The sequence below is a fragment of the Bos mutus genome, chromosome 10 (assembly GCF_027580195.1).
Source record: "Bos mutus isolate GX-2022 chromosome 10, NWIPB_WYAK_1.1, whole genome shotgun sequence".
Taxonomy (NCBI): Eukaryota; Metazoa; Chordata; class Mammalia; order Artiodactyla; family Bovidae; genus Bos; species Bos mutus.
Window position 1 is genome coordinate 70,486,785 of NC_091626.1, and position 18,598 is coordinate 70,505,382.

Consider the following 18,598-nt stretch of genomic DNA (forward strand, 5'->3'; position numbering starts at 1 on the left):
TCCCTGTCCTCGTTTTCTATTTTAGTTCTTTCCTTGGCCATATGGACAGGTTGAGTCCATCAGGGAAGCATGCAGAAAAAACAGTGTACTAAAGAATCTGACTTCATTTCTGACCAACTGTTAAGAGCTTCAAGCCCCACCACATCTTCAGGCCCTTTACCCTTCTGCCCAGATCTGTGCATGCTGACAAAGCCCTGATGCTTCCTTCTTTGGGGCCAACAAGAAGTTCAAACCACACAAGCCCTAGTGCACGCACAGGAACCCTCACCCCAGTTCAACACTGTAACCACTTAAAACCTGAGCCTGTCTCCTTTCCCAGCTCTCTTAGGCCATTTTCAGAGGAGCTTGGGAGCAGCTCTGCACCCCTAAAATGCCTCACCATGGGACTAATTAACCTGTTCATACCCTTTTGGTGCCAGTATGATATCATCAATCTTGACATCAAATCAAATTTTGTGTGAGGTGCACCCATCACATTAGTACACGCTGGTCACAATGAATGGAACCGAATGGTAGGCCCCTTCATCCTTGTGGGGACCTAGACCCACTAAGGGAGGGGTGGATAGCGTTATCACCTTTTCACGAAAGCTTTTCTATGATCACGATTACAGTTACACTTGAAAGTACTATTTTACGGCCATTTTTTTTACAAGATGGTTCTCATTCACTAATGTGCCAAGGCAACTTGAACATTTTTAAATGCTCTGCAATGAAAAGATTCAGAATGCTGTCCTGTGCGTACATGCATGCTAAGTCACATCAGTTGTGTGCAGTTTTTTGCGACCCCATGGACTGTCACCTGCTAGGCTCCTCTGTCCATGGGATTCACCAGGCAAGAATACTGGAGTGGATTGCCATGCCTTCCTCCAGGGGACCTTCCTAACCCAGGGATCAAACCTGTGTCTCTTACATCTCCTACACTGGCAGGCAGGTTCTTTACCACTTGTGCCACCTGTAAGCCCACTGGCTTATTTTACCTTACGTTTTTTGCTCCTGAGCAGATCTTGCATCCTTTTGGGGTTTGGGAATCTTTTCTTGTCCCAGGTGAAGTACCTCTTGCCCTCTGTGTGCTCTATGTCCAGCCACATGACATCATAAGGAATGTCATGTTCATCAAATCCGGCATCCACTGCCTTTACATCCTGCTCATCTTCATAGTTCCAGCGGCACTGATGGTACCCCAGAGAAAAGAGAGGGGGCATGGCTTGTGTGCCTAAAAGGGGGAGATGACAACTGAGCCAGGAACCACCACAATGATAACTGTACATTCCTGAATATCTACAAGGTCTAAGCACTGAGTCTCACACTTAGGGCATCAAGAAGAAAGCATTTTGTTGATCCATTCATCTTTTTTAAAAGAATTAGCTTATTTTTGGTTGTGCTGCCTCTTTGTTGCTGCACAAGGACTTTCTCTAGTGGTGAGTGGAGGACACTCTTCGTTGCACTGCACGGGCTTCTCATGGCAGTGGCTTCTCTTGTTGCAGAGCACAGACTCTAGACGCATAGGTTTCAGTAGTTGTGGCACGCAGGCTTTAGTTGCTCTGCAGCATGTGGAGTCTTCCTGGACCAGAGATCGAATCCATGTCTGTTGCATTGGGAGGTGAATTCTTATCCACTGTACTACCAGGGAAGACCATGTTTATCCATGCACTTCTGATGAGCACTTAGCATGTTTGCACTTTTGGGCTCTCGTAAATAATGCTGTAGTGATCTTTGGCATACAAGTACCTGTTCAGCCTCCATTCAGTTCAAGTATATATCTAGGAGTGGAACTGCTGGATGAATTAGTTAGGGTTCTGTAGAGAAACAGAATCAAAAGGATATGTATATATGTATATATGTATTTATACATATACAGAGAAAGAAAATGATCAATTGATCTTAAGGAACTGGTTCATGTGATTGTAGGGGCTTATAGCTTTGGATTCTCCAGGTAGGCCAGCCTGGAGAACCAGGGAAGGGTTGAAGTTGCAGCTTGAATACAAAGACAGTCTCAAGACAGATTCCTTTTACTTTAGGGGATGTGTGTGCTCAGTCACTGGGTTGCATCCACGTCTTTGTGACCCTATGGACTATAGCCTGCAAGGTTCTTCTATCCATGAGATTCTCCAGGCAAGACTATTGGGGTGCTTTGCTATTTTCTCCTACAGGGTATCTTCCCAACCCAGGGATCGAACCTGTGTCTCCTGTGTTTCTTGCACTGCAGACAAATTCTTTTACTTCTGAGTCACCGGAGAAGCCCCTCTTTAGGGGGACACCTCAGTCCTTTTTTCTCAAGGTTTTCAAATGATTGGATGAAACCCAGTCACATTACAGAGTGTTAGTCTGCTTTACTCATAGTCTACTGATTTAATTATTAATCTCATCTAAAAAATACCTTCATAGTGACATCTACACTAGTGTTTAACCAAATATCTGGGCACCATGACTTGACACACAAAATTAATCATCATGCTGGGTCATATGGTAATTCTATGTTTAGCTTTTTGAGGAACTGCCAAACTGTTTCCACAGCAGCTGACCATATTATGTTCCAATCAGTAATGTATGAGTTTCTAATTTCTCCACATCCTCACCAACATTTACTATTTTTTTTCTCTCTCTTATTTTCTGATTTAGCCATCCCAGTGGGTTTGAAGCAGTATCTCATTGTGGTTTTAATTTACCTAATGCTGTTGAGCTTCTTTTCCGGTGCTCGTTAATCCATTTGTACATCTTCTTTTGAGAAATCTCTATTTAAGCCCTTGGTTCATCTTAGAATTAGACTGTTCCTTTTTGCTGTTGACTTATAAGAGTTCTGTATATATTCAGGATACTAGACCCTTATCATATATATGATTTGCAAATATTTTCTCACATTCTATAGGCTGGCTTTTTACTTTCTCGATAACGTTCTTTGACTCACAAAAGTTTTTAAAGAAGTCCAACTTGCAACTTCCCCGGTGGTCTGGTAGTTGAGACTCCCTACTTTCACTACAGAGGGTGTGGGTTAGATCCCTGGTTGGGAAGACCCCACATGTCAAGTGGCACAGCTGGAAAAAAAAAAGGTCCAACTTATCTGTTTTTTTCTTCTGTTGCTCATGATTCTGGTGTCATAGCTAAGAATCTGTTGCCAAATCCAAGGTCATGATTTACCTGTTTTCTTATAAGAGTTCTATGACTTTAGTTCTTATATTTATTCCATTGATTGATTTTGAGTTAATTTTTTGTATATGGTGTGAGATAAGGGTCCACCTTCATTCTTTTGCATGTGGATATCCAGTTGTCCCAGTACCATGTGGTTAAGACATAATTATTTCTCCATTGAAAGGTCTTGAACATTTATTGAAAATCAATAGGCCAAAGATCTATGGGTTTATTTTTAGACTCTCAATTTTATTCCACTGGCTTATATGTCTATCCTTATGCCAGTACTACACTGTTTGGATTACTTTAACATTGTAATAATTTTGAAATTAGAAAAGTGTGAGTCCTTCAACATTTTATTTCAGGATTTTTTGGCTACTCAGGCTCTTTGAAATTCCATATGAATTTGAAGATCATTTTTTCTATTACTTAAAAATGATATTGGATTTTGGCAGGGATTGTAGTAAACCTATAGATTGCTTTTAGTAGGACTGCCATCTTAATAATATTAAATCTTCCAATCCATGAACATGGGATTTCTTCTTATGTATCTTGGCCTTTGGTTCAGGGTTTTTTTTTGTTGTTGTTGTTGTTTTTTTTTTTGTAGTTTTTGGCATACAAGTTTTTCACCTCCTTGGTTAAGTTCCACTTCCTGGGTATTTTTTTTTTTTTTTTATAGTTTTTGGCATACAAGTTTTTCACCTCCTTGGTTAAGTTCCACTTCCTGGGTATTTTTTTTTTTTGTAGTTTTTGGCATACAAGTTTTTCACCTCCTTGGTTAAGTTCCACTTCCTGGGTATTTTATTCTTTTGGATGTTACTGTAAATGGAATTGTCTTCTCAATTTCATTTTTAGATTGTTCATTTCTGGTGTATAGAAACACAACAAATTTTGTGTGTTGATCATGTACCATACAACTTAGGTTAACTGTGTGTGTGTATATGTATTCTTTGGGATTTTATATCATATAGAATCACATTGTCTGTGAATAGAGATAATCTTACATTTTCCTTTCAAAGTTGGACGGTTTTTATGTCTTTTTCTTGCCTAATTTCTCTGGCTGGAACTTCAACTACAATGTTCAGTAGCAGTGATGAAAGTGGGAAACCTCATTTGTTTCCGATCTTAGGGGAAACCTTGCAATCTTTCAGAATTGAGTATGAGGATAGCTGTGAATTTTTCATAAATGCCTTTTATCATGTGGAGGAAGCTTCTTGTTATTCCTAGTCTTCTGAATGTTTTTATCATTAAATAGTGTTAGATTTTGTCAAATGCTTTTTCTGTGTTAATCAAAATGATCTCATATATCTTTTAAAGATAAAAATGCTTTAGTGCTAATCCCAGTGGTATGTTTTAATGGAGAAAAGAGCATATAGAAGTTCAGATCGGGATACTGGTTACCTGAGATAAAGATAGAGAAAGCCCAGGGATTAAAGGGGTTAAAGGTAAAGAAAGCCCAGGAGCCTTTAAGGCTCCAAGGAAGGCAGATGGGTGAACATTAGTGACTAGAGAATGGAGATTACCAGCCCCAGTGGAATGTTTAACCATTCCACTGGTTAAAGGGAATGGGATGAGATGCTGAATGGGATGAGAGTGGGAGGATAAATGCTTGCTTCTTAAAAAGCTTGGGTAAGTTGTTTATAAATGCTATATCATGTGCAAAAAATGTTAATTTACAGTGATTCTACATGGTTTAGAGGAAATACCATGGAACAAGAAACTGACATGTCCACATGCAAGTACCTGTAAGGTATGAATACTGCTTGAAGACATCAGAAGGAGTAGGTCCTGTCAACAGAAAAACATCAATGATCCCACTCTCTGACATCCAGTGCACATCAGTTCGAGACCCGACCTTTTGTTTAGCAGCAACTGGGCCCGTCTGGGTCAGTGTGTACTGAAAAAGGAATGAATGAAAGTCTGAAAAATGTCCCTCTAACCCTCAAGACCCACCCTTATGTGTATAATAGTCTGTTCCTTTGTACATACCAACAGCCTTCCCTAGTTATACTGTAAAGACTCTAGTGGCAGAAGATTGCCACTAGAAATCCCTGAACTATGATTACATTTCACTAGTTTTGTCTCTTCTGTAAGTATGGTATGCAGTCATGATCCGTAGCTCACCTTTACAGCAGGTTCTGTTTTGATCTCCACTAGTGTTTCTGAGGCATTTAGCCAAAAAATGCCTAGAGTTCTGCCCAGTTTGTGGGCCAGGAGATAAGGCACTGAACCATAAATGCCCATTTTGTCATGTATTTTATATCCATAGACATCCAGGTTATAAAGACGGTAAGCATCACTATCACTGAAACATACAAAGAAGGATTACAAATGACCATCATGTATATATTATTAGTGAATATTATAGCTCCATTCTCCCCTACAAAGCTTCCCTTATAGCTCAGTCGGTAAAGAATCTACCTGCAGTGCAGGAGACACAGGTTTGATCCCTGGGTTGGGAAGATCCCTGGAGAAGGAAATGGTGACCCACTCCAGTATCCTTGCCTGGAAAATCTCATGGACAGAGGAGCCTGGTGGGCTCAAGTTCATGGGGTTGCAAAGAATCAGGCACAACTGAGCGACTAACACTTACTTACTTACTTACTTCCCCTGCAAAGACTTGGGTCCTATACAGCTTTCAAAGCTCAACTCTTTACCACTTCTCTAAAGGTTTCCTGATTCAATCTGGCTGAATATGATCCTCCTCCTTTGATTCTTTTGGCATTTCTTCATGCTACTATTGGCATGCGTATCTCATGTCTTAGATATCTTTTCTGAGTATCTCTTATAAGGTGAGGACCATTTCCTATGAATCTTCCACAGTAGCATGCAAAAACTAAATTGACAGATTTGGTGAGTATTTCTCTGTCACTAAAACAAAACAATAGTATCCTAACATGCCTCCACAGCACTGAGTAAGGAAAGATTAGGAACTGAATTAAGGTAGGAAGCATGGAGCTCAGGCTGGTGTGAGAGCAACACAGTTTCTGATTCACCTGTCACTATGTCTACCTATCATCTAAACAGCATGTGAACCAGGCAAATTTGACCAGATCTTTCAGTTCTGCTGCTTCTTTGTCTGATACCTCTGGCATTTTTCAGTCAATGGTGTTAGTTGGAAATAATCTCCCCAAGGGAATCCAAGGCGATATGAGATGCCACACTTTTCCACTCCAGCTCACTGTCCTTTTTTTAGTAAAAGCCTTTTCTAGGTCACTGATCTTCACAGTATATTTCCCAGGGTTCCCCAGAAAGGACTTGAGAGACATAAGCAGAACCCAGGAAGGTGATGTAACGAAGATCTTCCTGCTACTTCAACCATGAGTGTGTGCATGCTCAGTTGCTCAGTTCCGTGTTTTTATGTCTTCTATACTTTTAAGTTCAGCATTACAATTACATTGTCTAATTTTTGCTGAAAAACAAAATAAAAATTGAAAACCATCGTTCTGAGTGATCTTTAAAGGGAAATTCTTAAAGCTCTACAAGCAATATCAAAGAGGGAAAGGCCAGGCACATATTAGCACTGACTCAGATATCGCACATATTTTCTTTTCAAACTTTTCCAGTCCAGAAACCAGAGCCTCCTGTATGAATTCTTTTCACTTTACCTTGTGTTTTTAAGTTGGTGTGATTCAGCATGTTGCGGAATTCCATAGAGATGCTCAAAACCATGCAAAGAGAAATCCAAACCAATGGAGGCAGGACCTACAGGGACCAGGAGAGTGACTGAGTTTTGCTTCTCAATGGGACAATCAATTAATGAGATTCAGTTAACTATAGGAATAGCAAGATGACTAGACTACGGATCAAGACACCCGAGCCTGCCCTGACCAACCATATATGCTGACTCTTTGTACTTTGTTGTATTCAGGTGTTGTGGGGATACAAAAAATGCACAAGGCAAAGTTCTGGTCACTTATTAGTTACGTTTTCTTAGCTGTGTGCTACAGTTCTCTGTGTTCCCACATTTACAGTATATTTCTTTTCTATCTGTAAAATAAGATTACAAAGTTTTAGATTTTTTCCCTAAATTTTCCTGAACTATACTCCATATTTGTTTGCTTTAGGAAGAAGAGGGTAGTGATCACTTTTAATGCTTGCCAGATGAAAGGCTGGGTGTCTTCTGCCTGCCTGTTCATTCTTACTGCATACAAGAACCGTGAGGTCAAGGGCACCAGCAGTACCTCTCCTAGCTCCTCAATATACACCCCCTTCCCTGTGACTGTAGATGTAAAAATTTCCTTTAACCAAAGACAAAGTCCTTTATTTAACAATTATTTTAGAGATATGGGGAAAATGAAAGTAACTAGGAGAAAGAACATTGATTTAAATTTACTCTTGGGTAAAAGTATTTGACATCAAACGGTCCTTGTTTGGAGGAGTTTATGGAAAGTGGTTGCTATAGATAAGACACAGAAAGGATTATAATGTTACATACAGGAGAGCCTTGCTGCTGCTGCTGCTAAGTCGCTTCAGTCGTGTCCGACTCTGTGCAACCCCACAGATGGCAGCCCACCAGGCTCCCCCGTCCCTGGGATTCTCCAGGCAAGAACACTGGAGTGGATTGCCATTTCCTTCTCCAATGCATGAAAGTGAAAAGTGAAAGTGAAGTCGCTCAGTCGTGTCCGACTCTTAGCGACCCCATGGACTGCAGCCTATCAGGCTCCTCCATCCATGGGATTTTCCAAGCAAGAGTATTGGAGTGGGGTGCCATTGCCTTCTCTGACAGGAGAGCCTTAGGGCTCCCCTATTTATAACTTTGGGCTACACTGTCAGTCCTGACCAGGACTATATATCAGTATATCAGTATACTAGGCTATAGAAATAGATGCTAGATCAGAGATTCTCAAGGAGTTAAGAGAAGGTCCGTTATTCTACAGGGTAGGGAGGAAGGAGGGTAAAAGTCAGTATTTTTTCCAACTAAACAAGCCCCAAGTATTTGAAAAGTTATCTCCTAAAGAGACAAATTCCCTCCCTGCCACCTACATTCCCTAAGTCTCCCCTCATCACTAAGTGTAGTGAGAAATGTCATAGATGGTCACTCAACACTCACATGAATAGTGAGGAGGCTTGGAAAGGTTGAGAACCACTGGCTTGAAATGTTGGGGCTAATGAGCTGGGTTTCTCATCACTTGACTCTCATAAAAACAGAATGTAGAATTTGCAATTGATTCACTGAAGAGTGCAAGCAGTATGCCGACCTAGGTCCCTCTATGAGACCAGAAGCTTCATGAGGCCTATATTTCTCTTACACTCCCCACAAGTCATACGCTCACTATTTCTCTGTTGCAATGCATTACTGAAGAATCGTGGTCCTAAATATGAGATTTCTGTTCACCTTACAAAAGTCACGTATTTAGGTGCCAAAGCTCAAGGGACTTTTAGATAGAAACTTCTGGCTATTTTGGAAAGAACTGTTTGGAAAGAACACTACACCAATTTCAATTGTACCATTAACTTTGACATCCACAAAATTTTCAAATTTCTCCTCCCAGAGGCCCAGTTCCTCTTGATTTTCCTGTTGGTACAAAAAAGAAAAAAGGTAGTAAACTAAGGCTATATATTGCAACACATGTGGTTACCGCAATAGCACATTTATCTGATTAGAATACTAGACTGAGGAAATGAGTTCATCTTTTAAAAGACCAATTTGTGATATCAATATACAAAATTAGATCTGTGTTCTATATAAATGCCATTAATCATCCTTATGATCTACAGCTAACATGAATATATTTTTTATTGTGGTAAAATATATATAACTTTATATATATATATATATAAAACTTACTATTTTAACCATTTTTAAGTGGCATTAAGTACATTCACATCATTGTGCAACCAACATCACAATCCGACTCCAGAACTTTTACATCCTTCCAAACTGAACCACTGCAACCATTAACAGTAACGCCCCATCTCCCCTCCCCCCAGCTCCTGACAACCACTTTTCTAGCTCCTGTCTTTATAAATTTGACAACTCTAGATAACTCGTATAAATAGAATCATACTGTATTTGTCCTTTTGTGACTGGCTTATTTCACTCAGTATAACGTCTTCAAGATTCATCCATTTTATAGCATGTGTCAGAACTGCCTTCCTTTTTAAGGCTGAATAATATTGCACTGTGTGTACATACCTCATTTTGTGTGTGCATTCATCAGTCAATGACTCTTGGATTGCTGGATTGCTTCTACCTTTGGGCTACTATGAATACTATTCTGCTATGAACATAGGTACACAAACATCTGTTTGAGTCCCACTTTTACTTTTGGATATGTATCCACAAATGTAATTGCTGGATCATATTGTAATTCGATGTTTAATTGTTTAGGAACTGCCACACCATTTGACATGAATATCTTTACAAGAGCCAAAATGATGGGAAAGCACTTTGAAAAATGTAGTTTTTATATAGGTAAAGCAAAACATTTAGAGTCAAATAACCTGGGTCTCTTTTGAGAGACTCTAAGCAAAGATTTTGGCTGAGATGAGCACTTTCTCTCACCAGCTTCAATTAGCCAGACTACAGGTTGTGTTACTATGCTGGGTGGAGAGGTCAACTGGGATGGTGACTGCTCAGGTTCGCAATCTTCTGACCTAGAGCTATGAATGTCCTACCTTTACAGAAGTCTCTTTTTCTCTGGTAAAATGAAAAGTTATAAAAGAATTGTGTGTGTATATAAAAAGCACATTTCTTTTTTAAAAGTGAGCTATTTTCCTGTTTCTAGGTTATTTCTTTATAATGAAAGCTCTGTAAAGTGAGTCAGTGTGTTGTGTGTTTGGTTCTTTAAAATCACGCCTGGATTCTTGATGCAGGGATTATCATCCTGAGGTCTAGATAGGTTTTAAAGTTTGTGAACGCCCTGAAATAGTATGAAAAAAATTTTTTTTTTCCTACAGAGATGGTTCATAGCTTTCATCAGATTCTTGTAAGGGGGTGTTTGACTCAAAACCACTACCTAGGCTATCTGACTAGAGGTCTCCCCAAAGCTGGTCTAATGTATTAGTGCAAACATGTGTAAGGCACAATAACTATGTTAGTTGTTCTGAAGGGTCAGTTTCAGTCAGTTCTCAAGAAGAAGAAGCATTTGTATTATTAAACTGGAAATATTTTTCACCTTCCTGATGACCATAGCTACTGTCAGAGACTCTTTGAAGATGCATGTGGCTTTGGATGAAGAGGTTTCTGGAACATCCATTCTCCAGAATTCAGCCAAAATAATCTTTTAGACACAGAAATCAGACCATGCATCTCTGCTGAAGACCTTTGCAGTTTTTCTTTGTTCTTAAAGTCCAAAAAGGTTAATGTGGCTTGGAAGAATGTAAGCTCCATGATAATGAGGGAATTAGATTAGTTCGATGATATACCACCAACTCCTTGAACAGTGCCTGGCCTACAGGAGGTCCCATTTATATATAGTAGAGCATTGACCAACTACCCATCTGTATAAGGGAAGAACAGACCCACTATATTTGTATAATGATGATAATAGTGGAAAAGATTTTTAAAAGATAAATTGCTCTATGTAGATTACCTGAGTGGTGTCAATTGATGCATCCTCCTCATTTTTCTTGGTAGCTCTGTTGTAATGCAAAAAAGTTGTTTCACTCATGGCAGGACCGACAATTTGCTCAATGATAAAAGATTTTCATTTCCAACTTTTGAGACCCCATAATATATCCTTTAACTTACTAAAAATAACATTATAAAAATAAGTTTACAAAATTAAACATTTATGGTGAACATTACCAAGAGCTTGATATCTTATAAAAATGTAGACAGATTTGAATTTTCTTGTTAACTCTTTTAAAAATGCTTTAATCAGTTTTTTATTGTAATACATGCTCATAATACTAACTGCTGCTGCTGCTGCTAAGTCGCTTCAGTCGTGTCCGACTCTGCGACTCCATAGACGGCAGCCCACCAGGCTTCCCCGTCCCTGGGATTCTCCAGGCAAGAACACTGGAGTGGGTTGCCATTTCCTTCTCCAATGCATGAAAGTGAAAATGAAGTCGCTCAGTCGTGTCTGACCCTTAGCGACCCCATGGACTGCAGCCTACCAGGCTCCTCCGTTCATGGGAGTTTCCAGGCAAGAGTACCGGAGTGGGGTGCCATTGCAGGTCTCTAATTATAATAGTGAGTGAAAGTCATTCAATCATGTCCAACTCTTTGCGACCCCATGGACTATACAGTCCACGGAATTCTCCAGGCCAGAATACTGGAGTGGGTAGCCATTCACTTCTCCAGGAGATCTTCCCAACCCAGGGATCAAATCCAGGTCTCCCTCATTACAGGCGGATTCTTTACCAGCTGAGCCACCAGGAAAGCCCAATTATAATAGTGGATTCATCTATTTCTCTTTGCAGTTCTATATTCTTGCCTTAAGTATTTTGATACTCTGTCATTAGGCACATACACATTAAGGAGTGTTGTTTTCTCAGGGAATTGACCCCTTTATCATTATGTAATGGCATACTTTATCCCTAATAACTTCCTCTGTTTTGAAGTAAGCTCTTTCTGAAATTAATAAAACTACTTCTATTTTCTTTTTCCTTTTTTTTTTTTAAAGATCACAATGCTCTCATTTATTTGAGGAAAAAAGAATTGTTTTGTGATATTTAGAAGAAAAAACAGCTTACTTACAAGTAAAATTCTTTCTCTTTGAAATGAGTTAGTTAAAAAGAAAACAATCTTTATTATATGAAAGAGTATCTTAATGTAACACACAAGAATATATTTTTGGATATAAAAACATAGTTATGCCATCAGCAGCATTCAAAATTAGCTGAGTATCTATACAATTACAAAAATTGATCCTTGTTCTAAGAAAAGTGTTTTAAAAGCTCATCATATTAGAATAGGCACAATATTCTGAAGACATATCAATTTCCCATGGGCTTTTGAACCATTCTTACCCTCAACTTCACAATCGGAATGTACAAAAGCAATGGAAGATCAGAGTTCAGAGGTTGTTTATTTTTCCTTTCCTTGTTCAAAGTGTCTAAGACAGGCAAACACATGGAAAAAGGCAAAATAAACACTTTTCACAGCAGAAGATCACCAAATTGCATGTAAACTATGGTTCCCCTTTAGGACATTACACAAGGACAATGTTTGTCTGTACTTCGAACAAGGCTCTTACCTCTTCTTGCAGCATGAAAGTTCAATAGACAGGGGACAACATTCTGCCACAGACCAATCTCAATCTGGTCTCCAAGAATGACTCCCAAGGATGAACAAGGATATTAAGTCTAGGTTACCATTTATATCAGGGAACTTTTGTCCATCTATGTCTATTTTTTGGTGCTGTTCATTAAATGTAGTGACATTATTTTGTTGTGAATATACAGATCAGTAGTAATTGTTTATTATGATGCTGCGGATTGATTTTTTACTTCAAATAGCCATGTTCCTCCTGTCTAGTGCACTCACTGTTCCCTGGTTTCAGCTCATCCTGTCTATAGAAAAAAAAAAATTTTTTTTTAACATATCCAAACCCAATATCAGTTTATCAGCTCCTGCCTATGAAGGACATACTTTTATTTGGTCAATTTACATTAACAATATAGTACAGTGTTAGTCGCTCAGTTGTGTCTGACTCTTTGTAACCCCATGGACTGTAGCCTGCCAGGCTCCTCTGTCCATGGGATTCTCCAGGCAAGAATACTGCAGTGGATTGCCATTTCCTTGTTCAGGGGAACTTCCTAACCTTGGGACTGAACCTGGGTCTTCTGCATTACAGGCAGATTCTTTACCATCTGAGCCACCAGGGAGAAGCAATATAAATAATTAAATGGCAGGAAATCCCTTCTGCAGGGTTCCACTAAGTAACAGAGTACAAAATAAATAACTCTGTTCAAGAGTCAATGTCTATCAAAGCCCCTCGCTCTCCAGTCATGTTTCTAACAATATGGTTGGCCTGTTAAACTTTAGCCATTTTAATATGTGTGGTAGTATGTCACTGTTGTTTAATTTGCAATTCTCTAATAACTAATGGCATTGAACATATTTTTCAAGTGCTTATTTGTCACTTGTACATCTTTGGTGAAATATCTGTTTAAATATATTATTTTCTTGTTAAATTTTGAGAGTTCTTTCTATATTATACATACAACTTCTTGATCATATATATGTTTACAAATATTTTTTCTTAGTCTATGACTTATCTTTGCATATCTCTTCATATGGTCTTTGAATGTGCAGGCATTTTTACTTTTGTTTATGTTCATTTAACCATATTTCTTCTTTTGTGGATCATGCGTTTGGTGTAATATCTAAGACCTCTGCCTAATCCAAGGTCATCAAGATTTTCTGATGTTGTCTAGAAGTTTTATGGTCTTAGATTTTACATTTAGGACTATATTATATTTTGAGTAATTTTATTTTTGATTTTTCATTCTTGTTTGTGGCAACTTCTGAGCTCCTCATATGCCAAACTGGAATTTATAGATTCTTGCCTTTTCATTTTGTTCAAGTTTTTTTTGTTGTTGTTGTTGTATTTTGTTTTTGTAGCTATAATAAAGTTTAAAATTTCTAGGTAATCAAATCCATCTTTTTCCTTACAGCTCTTCAGTTTCTATCACATTAATACAATTAAAAATATTCTATATTTTCTCTTATTTTTATTGTGTGTGTGTGTGTTTAATTTTTATTTACCTGGAATTAATTTTTAAAATTATTTATTTTTAACTTTTGGCTGCAATTGATCTTCATTGCTGTGCATGGGCTTTCTCTAGCTGCAGCAAGCCGGGGCTGCTCTTTGTTGTGGTGTGTGAGCTTCTCACTGTGGTGGCTTCTCTTCTTGTGGAGCACAGGCTCTAGGGGCTTGGGTTTCTGTTGTTATGGCTCACCGGCTTAGTAGTTGTGGCTCATGGGTTCTAGAGCATGGGTTCAGTAGTTGTGGTGTATGGGTTGAGTTGCTCCACGGCATGTGGAATCTTCCTGGACCAGGGATCAAACCTGTGTCCCCTGCATTGGCAGGTGGACTCTTATTCACTGTACCACCAGGGAAGTCCTAGAATTCATTTTTGCTAAATGGTTTGAGGTTAAGATCTAACTTATATTTTTCCCCCTAGGTGGATAATCTAATTTTCCTAACACAAATATAAATAAAAATGATAGAAATATAAACTAGTACACAACCTCTATGGAAGGCAATTTGGAAACATCTATCAAAATAACAGATGTACAAACCATTTGATCAGAAATTATACTTCTATGACTCTGGTCTATGGATATATTTGCATGTATGCAAAATGACACACATACAAGGTTATTCATGAAGTAGTTGTAAAACAACATCAGAAATGATTTTAAAGTCCACTAATAGGTATTTCAGAGAAGGCGATGGCACCCCACTCCAGTACTCTTGCCTGGAAAATCCCATGGGCAGAGGAGCCTGGAGGGCTGCAGTCCATGGGGTCGCTGAGGGTCAGACACAACTGAGCGACTTCACTTTCACACACTGGGGAAGGAAATGGCAACCCACTCCAGTGTTCTTGCCTGGAGAATCCCAGGGACGGGGGAGCCTGGTGGGCTGCCGTCCATGGGGTCGCACAGAGTTGGACATGACTGACGTGACTTAGCAGCAGCAGCAGTAGGGATTTCGGAGAAGGCAATGGCACCCCACTCCAGTACTATTGCTTTCATCCCATGGACGGAGGAGCCTGGAGGGCTGCAGTCCATGGGGTCGTGAAGAGTGGGACACAACTGAGCGACTTCACTTTCACTTTTCACTTTCACGCATTGGAGAAGGAAATGGCAACCCACTCCAGTGTTCTTGCCTGGAGAATCCCAGGGACGGGGGAGCCTGGTGGGCTGCCGTCCATGGGGTCGCACAGAGTCGGACACGACTGAAGTGACTTAGCAGCAGCAGCAGGGATTTACTAAATGAATCATAGTGTAACCGTATAATAGAAATGATGTAGCAGCTTTAAAGAAATTAGAAACTACCACACTGCTAAAGAAAAAAAAGGGAGGTACAGAATAATGTGTATCATTTGCGTCAGGAAAGGGAAAAAACAAAGAATACATTAGTTTTACTGAATAGGCATAAATTATCTCTAGAAGGATACATAGAAAACTGGAAACATTGATTATTTTCAAACATGGAACTAGGTAGCTCAAAGGACAAATGGTGAGGCAGACTTTACTGGGCCTTATTAAAAAGCCCAACTTAGAAATCACCCCTAAAACAAAATAATAGGAGTTTATTAAAAGGAAAACTGCTTTAAAATTAATATTTTTAATATAAATAAACAACAAAATATAAGTAACAGACACACAGGGATTTGTTATGCTGTTAGTATTTTCAGTCAAAAAAAGTAAACTGAACTAAATTCATAAGGTACTAACAGTAGGGGTGGCAGGATTATGGGTATTTTAATTTTTTCTTCTTTTCAATATTTTCTATTTAGCCTATAGTGAACACATTTCTGTGATAAAATAAAAAATTTAACAATAAACTTTAAAAATAGAAATTAGCTGAGACTCAGGAAAAAATCACTATGTTAAATGCTTTCTGAAGCTCATGTTAGATGTTCATTATTTGAATAAAAAGAGAACTACAGACTGGAGGATTTAAAAACAATATTGGTAAAAATGGATGAAAAATCTCCTTCTGCAACTATCTTCCAATTCATGTGATCCACACACAAACAGCTTTGATCAAGTGGTTGGTTCCAGAAAATTCCTAGACAACTATTCAAGTCTAAGGTAACTCATGTTATTGTAAAGGGGATAAAGTGAAATTTTGTTAGTTCACATTAACATCTATCAAGTTAACAGGGTCTTTTTTTAGAAGGTGTAGGGTAGAGAATGTAATCAGTCAAAAATATAGGATGTGTTAAGAGTATCATCTTTGCAAATGTCTGGGAATAACTTTTGTCATCAAGTCTGCATTAGTCTGTACAGGTGAAAAGATGAAATTTCTCAGAATATTCCAACAAATAAAGCAAATCAATTTTCTATGGAGACATAGTTACAATCAGATTTTAAGTTCTGTATGTATTAAGTAATATGCAAAAATACCTTTGCTTGGGAGGAATCTGCAGCTGCTCAAAGTACAATTGGCCCAGGGAGTTTATGCTCATTACAACCTCTTCTTCAGATACCAAGTCAACCTTGAATGGGTTTGCCGTGATGTGACACTTCAGATCTCCTTTTCCACTTGCCAACACCAGACTGCCTGTATCCCCTGGGCAAGAAGTCAGCCTGGAAAACAAGGCAGGGAGAAAAAAATAAGTTGTTCTAAGTTTATGTGGCTCAGTGAAAGTCTCAGTTCAACTTAGTAAATCAATAAAGCTGTAATTCAGAGTGTGAGCTTTGGTGTCAGAAAGCCTGGATTGAACATAGCCCTAACATGCCCTAGGTGTGTAACTTTGGACAGGTTTATCTTTTCCAGTTCTTGGTTTCCTCATCTGTGAAGTGGAAATGATAAAAGCGAGAACAAACATAGCTTTTTGAGGATTCAATGAGACCACACATGTAAACGAGATCACACAGTGCCTGGCACATAGTAAATGCTCAGTAAATGTTGGCTGTCATCACCATTATTATACCTTGGTCTGGACAGTCTAGGAAAACTGTTTGGTGCACAGACTAAACATTTTTGTTTTCCTTCTCTCATTCTAACCATACATACAGAAACTGAGGAAATAACACAGATTGGGTTATTATCCACTCAGTCCACAGTGAGATGGAAAGGTCAAACTTTCATCTGTTTATTACCTGACTTCCATCAGCCCCCAATTGACAGGTAGACTTGGGGGATGTTTTAGATCCCCCAGGAGTTACGTAAGCTCAGAGGCAGCACTTAAAACCCTAGGTCTAGATATTTCTTTTTCTAGTGCATAGTTACCCTGCTAAATGGTCACAGGCCTCTTTAGGGAGGATTTTCCCCCACAATTTTTTATTTTTATTTTATTTTTAAACTTTACAATATTGTATTGGTTTTGCCAAATATCGAAATGAATCCACCACAGGTATACATGTGTTCCCCATCCCGAACCCTCCTCCCTCCTCTCCCCATACCATCCCTCTGGGTCGTCCCAGTGCACCAGTCCCAAGCATCCAGTATCGTGCATCAAACCTGGACTGGTGACTCGTTTCATACATGATATTCTACATGTTTCAATGCCATTCTCCCAAATCTTCCCACCCTCTCCCTCTCCCACAGAGTCCATAAGGCTGTTCTATACATCAGTGTCTCTTTTGCTGTCTCGTATACAGGGTTATTGTTACCATCTTTCTAAATTCCATATATACGCGTTAGTATACTGTATTGGTGTTTTTCTTTCTGGCTTACTTCACTGTGTATAATAGGCTCCAGTTTTATCCACCTCATTAGAACTGATTCAAATGTATTCTTTTTAATGGCTGAGTAATACTCCATTGTGTATATATACCACAGCTTTCTTATCCATTCATCTGCTGATGGACATCTAGGTTGCTTCCATGTCCTGGCTATTATAAACAGTGCTGCGATGAACATTGGGGCACCTCCCAGAATATTGGAAATAAAAGCAAAAATAAACAAATGGGACCTAATTAAACTTAAAAGCTTCTGCACAACAAAGGAAACTATAAGCAAGGTGAAAAGACAGCCTTCAGAATGGGAGAAAATAATAGCAAATGAAGCAACTGACAAACAACTAATCTCAAAAATATACAAGCAACTCCTACAGCTCAATTCCAGAAAAATAAATGACCCAATCAAAAAATGGGCCAAAGAACTAAATAGACATTTCTCCAAAGAAGACATACAGATGGCTAACAAACACATGAAAAGATGCTCAACATCACTCATTATCAGAGAAATGCAAATCAAAACCACTATGAGGTACCATTTCACACCAGTCAGAATGGCTGCAATCCAAAAGTCTACAAGCAATAAATGCTGGAGAGGGTGTGGAGAAAAGGGAACCCTATTACACTGTTGGTGGGAATGCAAACTAGTACAGCCATTGTGGAGAACAGTGTGGAGATTCCTTAAAAAACTGGAAATAGAACTGCCTTATGACCCAGCAATCCCACTGCTGGGCATGCACAGAGGAAACCAGAAGGGAAAGAGACACGTGTACCCCAATGTTCATCGCAGCACGGTTTAGGGGGGATTAGAAGGGACAGGTTATAATCTTATTACATCGTTGCAGAATCTTCCTCCATGGATTCTAGGCCTTCTCCTCAAGTAAGATGCTTGGGTTCTGGAAACTAATTCCATTGATTGAGAGATTGTCTCTCACTGTTTATCAAATCTAAATAGAATTCTTTTGATTAGTCTATCAAGTAGGACTTTAGCCCATCTATTTCAGTCTAATGGACTCTTTGATATATTGTTCACTGCCCTGAGGGTTGAGCCATTCTGAGTACCACACAGGCCCTGCTGCACATTAAGGAAACGTGTCCACCTTGTCTCCAACAACTAAATGCTGCTACTTTGACTTCGCTACTTAGAGTCTCATCATCTCC

General features: G+C 39.0%; 1 protein-coding gene across 17 annotated transcripts in view; it reads right to left on the reverse strand.

Annotated features, from left to right (window-relative positions):
• The window catches only part of GANC (glucosidase alpha, neutral C), a 67,668-nt gene that overhangs the window by 33,019 nt on the left and 16,051 nt on the right, over positions 1-18,598 (reverse strand). For all 17 annotated transcript variants that reach the window (XR_011465688.1, XR_011465685.1, XR_011465687.1 and 14 more), the window contains exons 6-12: positions 16,160-16,342; positions 10,665-10,710; positions 8,578-8,644; positions 6,735-6,831; positions 5,251-5,431; positions 4,870-5,023; positions 978-1,213 (exon numbers count right to left, since the gene is read on the reverse strand). Coding sequence is in view for 8 of the 17 variants with exons in the window: in XM_070378161.1 (XP_070234262.1) it covers positions 978-1,213; positions 4,870-5,023; positions 5,251-5,431; positions 6,735-6,831; positions 8,578-8,644; positions 10,665-10,710; positions 16,160-16,342 (964 nt within the window). In the remaining 9 variants the exon portion in view is untranslated. The remainder of the gene's footprint in view (positions 1-977; positions 1,214-4,869; positions 5,024-5,250; positions 5,432-6,734; positions 6,832-8,577; positions 8,645-10,664; positions 10,711-16,159; positions 16,343-18,598) is intronic.